Source organism: Macrosteles quadrilineatus, unplaced genomic scaffold (assembly GCF_028750875.1).
Source record: "Macrosteles quadrilineatus isolate MER2022 unplaced genomic scaffold, UCM_ALF_1.0 Scaffold_2__2_contigs__length_208266976, whole genome shotgun sequence".
NCBI lineage: Eukaryota > Metazoa > Arthropoda > Insecta > Hemiptera > Cicadellidae > Macrosteles > Macrosteles quadrilineatus.
The window spans coordinates 201,268,010-201,281,389 of record NW_026542595.1 but is presented as its reverse complement, the minus strand read 5'-3'; the positions used below and the strand labels follow the sequence as shown (position 1 = coordinate 201,281,389).

General features: G+C 30.7%; 1 protein-coding gene across 1 annotated transcript in view; it reads left to right on the top strand.

Annotated features, from left to right (window-relative positions):
• Positions 1-13,080, top strand: part of LOC128985277 (uncharacterized) — an 84,034-nt gene extending 70,954 nt beyond the window's left edge. Inside the window, exon 6 of the mRNA XM_054404668.1 lies at positions 12,932-13,080. Within this exon, the coding sequence (XP_054260643.1) occupies positions 12,932-13,080 (149 nt within the window). The remainder of the gene's footprint in view (positions 1-12,931) is intronic.
• Positions 13,081-13,380: the final 300 nt, after the last annotated feature.

The window sequence follows — 13,380 nt, the reverse complement described above, 5'->3', positions numbered from 1 at the left end:
ATATGGATTACCAGAACATGGAACACTGATACGCGAAATTCTTCCAACAACCTCGGGATATTAGTTCAGGTTTGCAAGACCCTTTGGGCATGGTGTTGCCACATTCACAAATTTAAAATTGTTTGAAGCTGTTATATATGATAATACACTTTAATTTATGTCTTTTAAAGCTCGGTTAAATACTTCATACTTAGTTATCTCTATAACAAATCTTCTCCCCCTAGATTGAGACTAGAAGCTTGAAGAAGAAAATAACAAAAGGAAAATGAATTGTAACTGCTGCAAATAGTTTTCCTAAGATCACTCTTTCGTGGGAAAATGTGAGTGTATTAGACCAATCATTGAACATGTCACTCACAATAATAGCTTATTGTCAGAAATTTGTTTCCATAATTGAAATATTGTGTATACTACATTATCTTTAAGATAGCTTAAGCTACGCACAAACTTGCAAAGTTTTTGCGGGTGTAGAAACTTAAAATTAATTTATATTCTAGCTTCTGAGCTGTTATATTCAATATGATAAAAATGAGCTGTTTGTCAGATTTATAAGGTTGTAACCTATTTATCATATTAAACACTTTTCTTTTACATCCTTGCCTTGAAAGATTTTGTTACTACAGTATTTGACAACGGGAAATAGAAGCCTAATTCCGTACGCAATTAAGTACGTTTTAATATTTCAAGAAAAAGCTTGAGTTTTAACCTAAAGATTACCCTGATTAGTCAGATTCCTAAAACAATGCATCAAACAAAAATGAAAGGCCTATTCCAACAAAGTACGAGACATAAAGACCGTAATAAGTTATGACGTATTCCTAACTCTTACAAAAATCAAATCGATTCACGCGTAGATCCATCACAACATTTATCATCAACGATTAACTGAGAACAGATCAGCTAAGATAAATTAATTCATTAGTTAATTAATTAACATGCAAACAAACCTCTTTTGACGTCACATATAGACCGAATTAATATGATAACCCTAACTGTTGATTTCGTCACATACAAAAGTTAATTTAATGTTAAGTTATTTTTTATAATGCATTTTTACTTGTTGTGAAAGGCATTATGAATTACATTATATATAAAAAGAAACTCTGCTATTTGATAATAAAAAAATAAAAATAATATGTAGTGTAAAGTAATAGCCAAATATGGAAACGTTCTCAATTTACCTTCAAATTAAAAACTAAAAATCCGGCCTTGTAATAACAAGGGACATATATAACCATAATATAACCTTTTTAATAATTACAATAGTAGTTTGATAAAGACAGCAAAATCATAATAGGTGTTCAAAAGAATTATACAATTCTAAAAAAAACCTACTTTTATTTCAACAGCTATGTTAATTGATTAACATTGTTCAAGCTTGTTTGTAGACTTTTACACGAAAATATGGCTATAAATGTATACAAATTCTCCTCTATATATGTTTTTCACGCCTTCCAATCACCGATTTTAACCTGAGAATGAGAAGTTAGTTTAAAACGGCAATTCTGATGCATACTTACACTGGCTCACTCCTGCTGTGAACGACTTGTCACCAGCCAACGGTATGACGCCATCCATCTTTTATAACCAAAATCTATTTATAACTAACCAGGTTTTACAGTAGGTTGTTTTACAGTAGTATCTTTAAAGAAGTAGTACAATATATTATAACAGCTTTTTTGCACGTACTACAGCTAAATCATCAAAAAGGTTTAAGAGTATCAGAGCAAAATAAGTAAAGAATTCATTTCAAGAGTTTATCTTTTACATTTATTTTCAGAACAATTCTTATTGTTTCATAATTATAACAAATGTATAAAAAAGATTGACAAAATGTGTGCAAAAATAACCACCTTAATGTCAATCAACCTTGGTGGAATTACATAATATACTTTGACACAATTATCATCAAAAGGTACTTTGGAAGGTATTTTCAAGGTTTTATACCGGTTGAATACATGTTTACTAATTTATAAACATAAATATAACAAGAAAAATTAGTTTTTTACATTTCAATAAATGCGCTATTTTATGTATCAAAATAGTCTAAGGCAAGCCACTTGTATATCTCGATAACAAACACATTGTTCAGCAGTTGATTAAATTCCCGCTGCATGCCTGTGGCACTGTGGTAGTATCTGTAGCTGATTGGCAGCGTCTTAGATAAATTCCAGCCTCGTAAATACACTGTTCCAAAATGTTTAGAAAAGATTAAACACCTTGAATTTGAAATATGAGTTTGAAATAATAATATGGTTTTTATGAAGCAATGTAAATTTCCTTAGGTCACTGACTATACAGTATTAATACGTACAGACCTAACTTCAGAGAGTCCTGGTATGGGTTGTATAGAATTTCGTTATTTCAGCATAATTTTATTTAACTCAGGCTACTCACAATATGTTCAATTTCATAGCAGTTAAAGTGACAACGACAGTTCCTAATCCGATTACTCGATTGTTGAATGATTGTGTTACTGGTGCATCTCTGGGGAAAAGCGATGCTCAGTTTGAAATGTTGTGAACTAACTAAACTAACTAAAATACTAATACATCCCAACGTTTGGGGATATAACTAATTTGTTAAATTTTAACTGGCAGTTTACTTTACTATTCTCTACCACAATTGTTACAAACGTCATGCGATTTTTTTATGTCTTCATTGTGTACAGCTGATTGACTTTAGCTTAACTGTCTTAACTGTGGTTTGAACTTTAGAATGTTAAATATGACATAAATAATGTGGGTGGTTGGAAAGGAGAATTATCCGTAAAATGTTTGGAACACGCATGGTTTAATGAATGAATTAACGGAAAAGTAAACAAATAAACAATGTATAAAAAAACTAATAAAATCTGTTCATAACGTAATAAAAAAGTCCAAAATGTTGCAGTATAAGTAATACAATTCTTGTTAAGTGGAACCATCGCAAATGCAATTATTATAGAGATTATTGCTCGATGTAAAATTAACATATCATCGTTAGAAGATAGCAAATAATCTTTAATTGACAAACTACGTACAGGGCCTCAATAAGACAACGAAGGAGCAGGCTGATTAATTTCTACTTGAGCGGAATAATAATTTATATGCCGAATTTAAAGATGACCTATTTTTAAGTAGCTATCCAATCTATATAAATAAAATCTTACATAAGCAAAATTTATATAAAAGTACTTTAAGCTACGTAAAGCCATAAGCAGGTTAGTTGCTCAAAGCTATTATGGTGCAGACACAAATATATTTTTTCTTCGTTTTTTTTTTCTAATTTCAGTTAAATGTAGTTCATTAGCTTATGTCACAATTATAATTGCTTATTTACTTCTCCATTGTAAGTAACACAAATATCAATTCCATCAAGATGATGTTAATACGTTTAAGAATCATTATACGGTAAAGCGGATTTATTATTAGTATTCAAAGACTACCTTAAAATTCAGCCAGTCTTAAAGCCTGTTTCTATAAGCTCAACTGATTGACGTATATTTACACTTGATTTGGTTTTAATGCCTTAAATACTGAGCCGTTCAAGTTTATCATGGTAATACTTGATAAAGGACTGCTTTCAAATAAGGCTCTAATTAGGAGATAATTTGTGCCCCTAAAGATTGCGAAGGTATGTATTGATTTTATTCGCATTCATAAAAAAAATATGTAGAACAAATACAAATGTTTAGATATTTTTTAAAAATATATTTTGCTTCATATCTTACGCATACGAGTATAAATAAAATTAGTAAATAAGATAAACATTGTACTACATTGCTTAGGTTTTCTGCTTTATTTTTACATTTAATATATTTTGTTTTTATGCGTATTTATGTTCATAAACGTCCTTTAATTAGAACAAAACAATATCGAATAAATAGAGTTACATTTTATCATTGACTATTGGAGTAAATAGTCAAAGATTATATCTAAGGACTGGACATCTTTATCTAAGGGTTAAAGCAACTTTTAATATTCGAGTTTTGGATATCCAAATATTTGTGTTTGGTAGGGTTATACTGAGGGTTAGACTTTATTGCTACATTTGTATATTGCTTCATCTAATATTCTCCTGCGCTATTTTATAGTCGATGAAAGTGCGGTATCATACATCTTCTGAGTCCAACTGTAGGAAATGAAAAATGACTGACGTCTCGGTATTGATAACCTGACTTGGTTTAACCTTTGTGATTATTAGTAATCAGTTTAATGGTGAGATCATAAATCTCTTGATATTGTATCTCTGATAGAAATGGGTCTCATACATGTGTAATTTTACACTAACCAATGATTTGCCTTTTTTGTTTTAGTACATCTAAATGAGCTATTTTTCCACAATTAACAAACGCGAAAGTGATTGCTATCTTTATTAAGCCTACGATGTATAACCACATCCTAAACAAGGGTGATGTATTTTTGTAGTGTAATGTAAATGGTGCAATGGGCAGAAAAAATAGATCGTTTTGGTTTTCTGTTTGTTTGTCAAGATTCAATATCGTAAGTGGTAAATAAGTTTTAGGCCAACTCTTTCTGTATACAACTTTTATTAATTCTTATTAGAAAATTAATTGTGTATCTTTATAGCTACAATACGTATTCTTACCAATATTAAAAATATAAAATACATTTGCTTAGTATAACAATCTCGTGTGAAAAAAAAATATCGTATGTATATGCAAAGTATAATCTACAAACTGTTTTCTACACTTGTAGAAATATTAATTCAGCTGATAACAGTTTAGAATTGATTATTCAAGTTTGATTTCAATCTATGTTAGTTACAATTAAGACCTTTCATCAAGCCTACGAACTGTTTTAATTAATGGTTTTCTCAGAAATGTAGAATTTATATTGCAAAAAACAGTTAAAAAACAACAAGCATACAACTTTTCTATTATTGACTTTTTATGGATAGTAACTGGTATTTGAAGAATCTCCAATTGTATAATACTAGTGGCTTTTAGGGGCAATAGCCCCTATATATATATTATATATCCTGTCTCATGGGTTGAACCTTGAACCATTGGGTTGATCTCCATTGGGTCAACTTGAATTATCGTTTAACATTTTTGTATATTATAATATGTATTATTACATACCTGCATAATACATATTGTTGTCTGCACTGTTTAAAATAAAAGTTCCAAAAGACTGTTCATGCGGTATTATAAAAACTTTCTAATCATAAATACAACTAAAGAACATTTTTAATTATAATCTTCATGACAATCAATCAAATATATATAAATCTCTTTGAATATAGACAAATTCACTTAGATTAAACACATAGAGATAATGTCATCCTCCAGATTGTAAAATGCTAATTACAATGTCAGAAAAATGTATTTTGTATTTTGTATTTTGTTTATAAACAAAATCTCTCTGAAAACAACATTTGTTGCATGGTAGGCTATCCATTTTAGTCGATTCCTTCGTCTTTATTTGATTCTAGTACTATTTTAACATCATCTGGCCGCTTTACCTGGCTAAAAGCAACATAAAATTGACCATGGGTAAACACTGTTTTTTTTGTTTTTTTTTTTTAATCCGAGTTTTGTTAAGGTTTGGTCTTGTCCGTTGCTTTAATAATAAGTAATATTGAAAGCTAATCGAAATGATTGGGAATTGAATACTTGTAAACTTAAACTAATCAAGATCTATAGAAATTAGTTTTATTTTTGGCATGGAAAAATAAGTTCCCTTTGCCTACTCCAGTAATCACTTCTAACTTTACACTTTGTTCAGACATACCTAACACAACCAATCGTACTCCATTATCTAATCCAGACCCTTAAAATTGGGAAAACGTATATTTCAAATTTATAATAAGTTAGTATGCATATTACAGTGCATAATACATATCATATGCTTTAAATGAAGTTAAACCACATGTTTTAATGTAAACAAAGCAGACATGACCTAGATTCCCATGTTATTTAAATGTGAATTATTTTATTCCGTAACAACGTTTTGGTGGATATTTAAGAAAAATGAATATTTTTCCCCAAAATTTCATGCCGAGACCTTTAAAATGAGACCTCCCCCAGCTTTCTACGTCCTCTCGTTCGCTCACAATTTCATTGTAAAATTTTGGGCTTACGGAATTAGATATATAGATAGATGAAGATCGGAGTAAATTTTATAGCAGCTGTAACAATGGATACATTCACAGGCTATTACAAGTTAACATCTACAGAATAAGCTATTTATGGTGGAAGAAGGTTGTGAGAAGATTAACTTTATGATGACCCTACAACATCATTAACATGTACACGTACAGTGCTAGCAAAAAAAAAAAAAAAACAAAAAAAAAACAAACAAAAACTGCAGTGCAAACGTTACATAACATAAATCGGTATTTTATTCCTTCTGATGTATATAAAAATCTCTTATAGGAAGTTTATAGCAGTTTATTATTTGATATGTTTAAACAACTCAGACGCTAAGTACAAGACGTTTGGCCGCGACCTGTCTGCAGCAGAGTTGCTCACCAAACTTCATTGACGGAGAAACTGATTAATTCTTAATGGATTTTCGTGGTTTACTCAGATCGAATTTTCACCTTCCTTGCCGACAAAATTAATTGTAAGTTCTAAACTAAACTAACAGAAAAAAAACTGCTGATAGGTAAACCACTCTGTGGTCAGGATCGATGTTTTTTCACTATTTATTTTTATTTTTTATTAATACTGTAAAAACGTAATAATCACAGTGAATGAAGTATTCCATTAACATTTTGCATTGTACACTCAGAGAATGTGATATTGGATTTGTACTTATGTGGAATATAAAAACATAAATGCACTTCTACAAATTTCACTTGCTAGGAAATTACAATCCACTTTGTGTTATAGGCTACGATATGTTTGTGAAAAATCGTATAGGTATGATGTGCGAACCTGTTCCATCTACTAAAATACTGCAATTATATAAGGACATAATTGTTATGTCATAAAAAACATTTTGTTTATTGGCTCCCAAGTGCTTGTAAAAGAGCTGCACTTTTTATTTCAATCCTAGTGTTTTTTTTATATTTTATCAAATTTCAATGATATTTCTCGCCTACTTTTCATAACTAAATTATTTATTTTGGTCAGTACAGGAATCTAAGCAGTAAGACCTGCCGAGGTATTCGTTATCCAGATGTAATATCTCTTCAAAAACATAACTCTTTCTCACCAAACTTGTATATGTACTGCATAACCTTCAAACATCATGGAAACATGTTGTTTTTCAACTGAATACTCAATACTTTTAACTGAAATGGCAACCATATTGAAATGGTAGGTATTAAGCCAAGCATTAATGGTGATGAGTGCAGGATGAGTGGTGCGATTTTTTAGTCTTGGTTCTGACTTTAGGCCGACATGTTCCCTAGACAGACTTAATAGCCCATACAGCCAATAGCAACTAAGGGACACTACAGTTTATTGTGAAATCTGAACCAAATTATTGTCTTGCAATTTACGAATTGGTTTAATTATAAGTTGTTGGAGGAGAAGGTTTGACAATACAAATAAAAGTCCAGAGAACCTCACCTTCAAAGATGGACCTTTTTAATTAATACATGCTCCAAAATTCTGTAGTATGGTTTAATCTATTACAACATTATTGAGGGGATTTGTGCCAGGCCAGGTGGAACTTCCTAGATGTGTTGTTCAACATGCTTTTGTTTATATTATGTACTTCTACACTTTGCAATTAGGGTGTATACAATGTTTTTAAACAATTGGAAAAACTAAAATTACTAACTCATTAAAAACTGTTTGTAATTAATAATAATTAACTTTCCTAACTTTGCATTTGACGTTTTTTCTGACTTATCGTATGATTAAAATCTAATCAAAGAAAACCACGAAAAGCCATTAAATGAATTTCCCCTTCGTCAAAGTCTGCAAACGATCATCACACTGCTTCGGACAGGTGAGAACAACATCTTAAAGTATTCATAACAGAAATACTTTAAATATAAGCCTTAATTTTTTTAAAGAGCAAAGTTTAATTGAGTATTAAGAATCTATTTTGTTTGGAATTCCTAGTTGTCGATGCCTTCATCTTGCTCTTGTAAACCTATCCAGACGAAAGCTCCACAAAATGCTGAGTTACTTCCAGGCAGAGCATAAAAAAGGCTATTATTAGTACTTGTAGTATAACGCATTGGTAGTATTGGTAGTATAACGTTATGGTTATTAATTTAATGTTTTACAATTATTTAGTGAGTAATGTTAGGTATAATGTACGTATGATGTACTTATACGCAGAGCTGTAAGTATTGGAGAACAATATTGTGCTTTTGTTTCCCTGTTGTTTATTTACTTGGTGGTGTTTGTCAGTCATGTTTCTTGTGTTGTACCTTTCTTCTTTGTTTACTCGAGGACAATATGCGATGTAACATAACCTTTAACACATCTCTTACTATTGGTAAACCAATATGTGAAAAGGTAATGCCGCAACTCATAGGTCTTGCCTGAAGTAATTTGAAAACAATCCCAGACTGGTGCCTTTGGTCCTCCGAGAAAGAAAAACAAAAAAAAACCTCCACCTAAATATCGGTTTAAAATATCACGAAAATACCTAGGCCAATTAAGGCCTTTAATAAGGACCTAGTTAGCTTAAGAAACTCTGTACTTCTTTACTAGGCCTCCTTCAAATAAAAAAAGCTTATCAAATCACTCCTTTGAAATTTACCACTAAGACTAACTATTGTAAACCATATTAGTACTTGCATAGTAGTAACTGTTGATTCGACCATAACCTGTTACCGAAACCATTAACTCTGTAAAAAGAATATATTTCCCTGTCAACATTTATAAGTGTATAGTGTATAGTCTGTGTAAGTCAATGGTGATACCATTGTCTATGGTGATACTCAAGTTTTCAAATCGCTAAGTGACTAAGGACAAAATTGTAAAAAAATATTATTAGATTTAATATTACTTATCGATGAATGTGACTCTCTAATTGAATTATAATTAGATCTGTATGATTATTGCAATAAATTATGTTTGTATAATTTTGATATAGGTATTGCAATGAATATTTTAATGCCGTTATATTGATAAATGGTACTTTCACTTAACAGTGTGATAACAATAAATTATTATGAAGTTGAAAGCACATGAAGAAAACATAAGCGAAATATTATTAGTGTAGTGTATAAGATATGTACCATCACCCAAATGTGTATTTCACATAACCACAAGTTGCCAAGATCAAAATTCCTTTTCAAACTTCTCCAATAATAAAGTTGGTATCGTGGTCAATTTGATTATCAGTGCATATCAAACAAATATTGCGTATGAAAACAATGTTTGTTATGTTTTGACAAGTACGGTGTATATAAATAAAATATTTTTTGTAACATATTTCTCACTATGCACTTTATAAATCGTCACTTGATATTGTGACTTATACATATTGTTACAATACTATCATGATTCCACTTACCAGTGAAAGAATTTAAAAGTATTATGTATTCCATTGTACGTTCATAATTTCAAAACAGGAATTGATCTGAGAGAACAAATGTGTACAGAATAGATACTTTGTAGATAAGAAATATGTGTTGCTTTATGAGAATAGTTGTTTAGTAAAAATCTAAAATAAAAACAATTTCCTTATCGACTATTATGGGTTCCATTCGCTTCTGTAATGCTTTTGGGGCTGAACGATTTTGAGAAAAATTACTTTAATACCAAATTATAACCTTTTCAGTCAGTAACAATAAATGTTATGTTGAAGAAAAAATCCAGATTTACTTAATTATTTCAAGCTGATGACAAAAGAAAGTTAAAAATAACGGCAGATATTTCAAACGCAATTTTATAATGCAATTAAAAAGAATTTTGAAATGTTAAGTATGAGCAGAGTTAGCCTTGCATTATTGATTCATAAACACTCAGGTTTTTTTAAACTTTTTATTCAAACACAAATTCGTAGTAAACAACTGTTAGGGCTAACACTTTTACAGAGTTTTGTAAACAACGTCAATAAAGTCAGTCAATTACTGACCAACGTGGCCGACAGGATATTGCATTCCTGTGTTGTCCAACTGTCTCTTTAATTGACTACTGTTAAGGTGTTTTGCAGCAAAACAATTCTAATTTACTATTTTTATACTTTACTGGAATGTAAAAACTGTCTAATTCCGATAATCTAATTTAGATAGCAAGTAAACTAAATAAATCAAAACATATCACATAATACGTAAGCAGGGGATTGTTCTTACTTTACTCTTGGGGCTTAACATAAAGTATTTTCTTTACTCAATATATGCACGCGAATTGTAAACATGACCCTAATATATGTGATGTCACATACAGTGACGTAGGTCGACATAAGACACGATAACTAACTTCAACCTGACTACGTTGGTTGATAGGAAAATGGTTCAAGGGTAAGCCAACCTTTGAACTATTGTTCCTGTAGTTGTCTCATAGCTTAGCTGTAAATAGTATTTTGATTAATTTAGTTTTAATTTTTAGATTATTTCTAATTTGTAAGAGAGCTCGTCCCGCGCACAGGTCTTGTACGGGCCTATGTGGGACTATTAATTCGTATTTAATATGTATACAGTATATATATATGTATATATATACATATATATATGTATATATATACATATATATATGTATATATATATGTATGTATATATATGTATATATGTATATGTAGTGTATATATATGTATATATATGTATATATGTATGTATGTATATATGTATATGTATATATATGATATATATATATATATTGTAAACATTTTTTGAAATAAAACAGATTTTGATTTAATTTTGATTTGATTTGATTGATTTAGATGTTCATATTTGTTTAATATTTCTGTGGTTTTTTAAAGAGGACCAAATAATCTTTCTACACGTTAATGAAATCAGACCATCAATTTGTAATTTTTAATTCAATAAAATGTATTGCATTGTGCTGAAATAAGAGCAGTAATAGTATATATTTTGTAGTACTAATAACCAATAAGTTAAATACTCTAGGCCATTTGTTGATGTGTATATTATAGTTATAACATGTAAAGAAGATCATACGTAAAACCCGTTCAATGACTAAGTAAAATGTGTCGTGAACATTTAAAGTAAATGTTTTAGCTCTGAAACTAATATCCAGGAATTTTGCAGTCACCAACTTCAAAATAAATACCAAATCAAATTTTGTTATATGCAAAACGAATGATGTATCAATGTGGTCTTATACTTCAGCAAAGGTCCCTTGAAACCGCTAAGGAGGTGAGATCAGTAAAATGACTTATTACCATATAGATGAATCCATCAAGAATGGCCAAGCTGTGTTGATCTTTAATTTCCTCGAAGACTCTAGTCATTTGAATATTAAAAGTTATGCTATTAGTGAACAAATTGTAGATCAAGTAGGTTTAAAAAGATCGAGAGTTGGTAAACTCAAAAGTTAAACAATTTTGTAAAAATAACCCGTAAAGGAGAAATTGAAGTAGCGCAAGCACAGCTTACGAAATAAATATTAAGTTCCCTTTGTGAGTAAACATATTTCCTGATTAAATTTGTGAAATTTAATATTTTAAAATTAAGTTCCAAAACTTTGTCTTCAAACAGTAGATCATTTTGTAATACAACTCACAAGCACAATCATGATCCTATTTATTTATTCACTGGTACCCCGTACTTACTAGACTTAACTGTTTCCAAACGATACTAACTTACATCCAAAGTATAGGGTTTTTTTACAACTCCACTTCTGACGATTCTGAAACAAAATTACCTACTTTAAAAAGTGTTTGAACATGAGCAAAAGCTGATTCTGACCCTGGAATTCAATCTGCAAATTAACTCTACATAATTATGGAAGTTATTAGTATTATTGGGAGTAAGCCGTTAACAGCGGTACTACAAGTTTAAGGTATTACAGCTGTACGGGTAGGCCTAATCTGATCTGAAACTACAAGTTTAAATCCCTCCTACAAATAAATAATTACAATTGCCCTTATAATAAAACCGCAACTAAATAACTTATAGACAATCATAAGTGATTTGTTGGATTTTATAATTATCTAGTTTAGCTAAAAAGTACGAGTAAACCTCCTAAAGATATTATTCCGGATAACACTAGCGCATTGCAGTGTGCTGTTCTCTAGGGTAATCCATTGTAGTAGAAGGACAATGGTGTAAATATCACCCCCTTATCACCTGTTAACAATGCGCACTGTTAAACAGATGGATCAGGGCTTTGTTGTGTGAATTATGTAAAATATTGCGCTTTTATGTTTATTGCAAGGTTTTGGATCAATTGTAATTTTACGTCTTTTTCTGTTTAAATATTTGCCACTGATAACTCTTATAAAATGAAAAACCATGTAAATATATCATATTTTTGTTCAGAATAAATGTAAATTATTTTTTCTAGTTAAATTTTAGTCTAAGTTTGAGTCCTTTAGAAGTTTTTTCTTTGAAAGCAGCCTAAAACCCCAAGACCCCTTGTGATCAATGGACATTATCCCTATAAACAAGCTATGTACTAAATTTTTTTTGGTTGTTTAGGTGGCTTTGTGATGGATTACGAATCCATAGTAAGAAAGCCTTTGGTTTGCGTTCTGTTAGCAAAATTTGGCAGATATTCTACTTCTCTTAGAATAAACTAATTGTTTAACTTAAAAGTTCCAGGCCAAGGTATGTGTGGACGGGAAAACTGCGCTGTAAAAAGCGGCCACCAGCCTAAAGGAATGAAATGTTATTTTATATGTAGTATTTCTTTTTTTTTTTAGATGTGTAGAATTTCATTTTGAATGACATTACGTTTATAGAAAAATGGTTGATGTTTTAAGAATTTAATCAATTTTGGTATTTTAAGACCTTACATGTTTTATTGCCAAAGTGGTTTCAAAATGGGGAAGGGAAGTCTGAAAAATGGTTGATGTTTTAAGAATTTAATCAATTTTGGTATTTTAAGACCTTACATGTTTTATTGCCAAAGTGGTTTCAAAATGGGTGAAGGGAAGTCTAAAGGCCCCTATTAGTCGTGAGCAACATGTGGCGCAGCTAGTGGAGCCGCCGGTGGAGCCGCCGGTGGCCCACAGCGTTTTGGAACCTGGACACTAGTCGCGCGACACATTCGTAGCTCGCTCAAACAGCGGAATTCACCACAACACTCTAGTGTCAAACATGACGTTGAGTGACTGCATCCACAATTTGCACGTCACTATTAGCACTGGACATTGTTTATCTAAACTAAAGACAACTAATAACGCTAATGACACAAAAAGGAAAGAATGAAAGGAAGGAAAGAAGTTAAAAAGGTCACTGGTAAACAAAGTGAACCGAAGTCACTAATGAATATAACAGCAATATAGTGAGGCACGTCTCAATCGACTCAAACCACGATGTAGACTGTGTGACAGG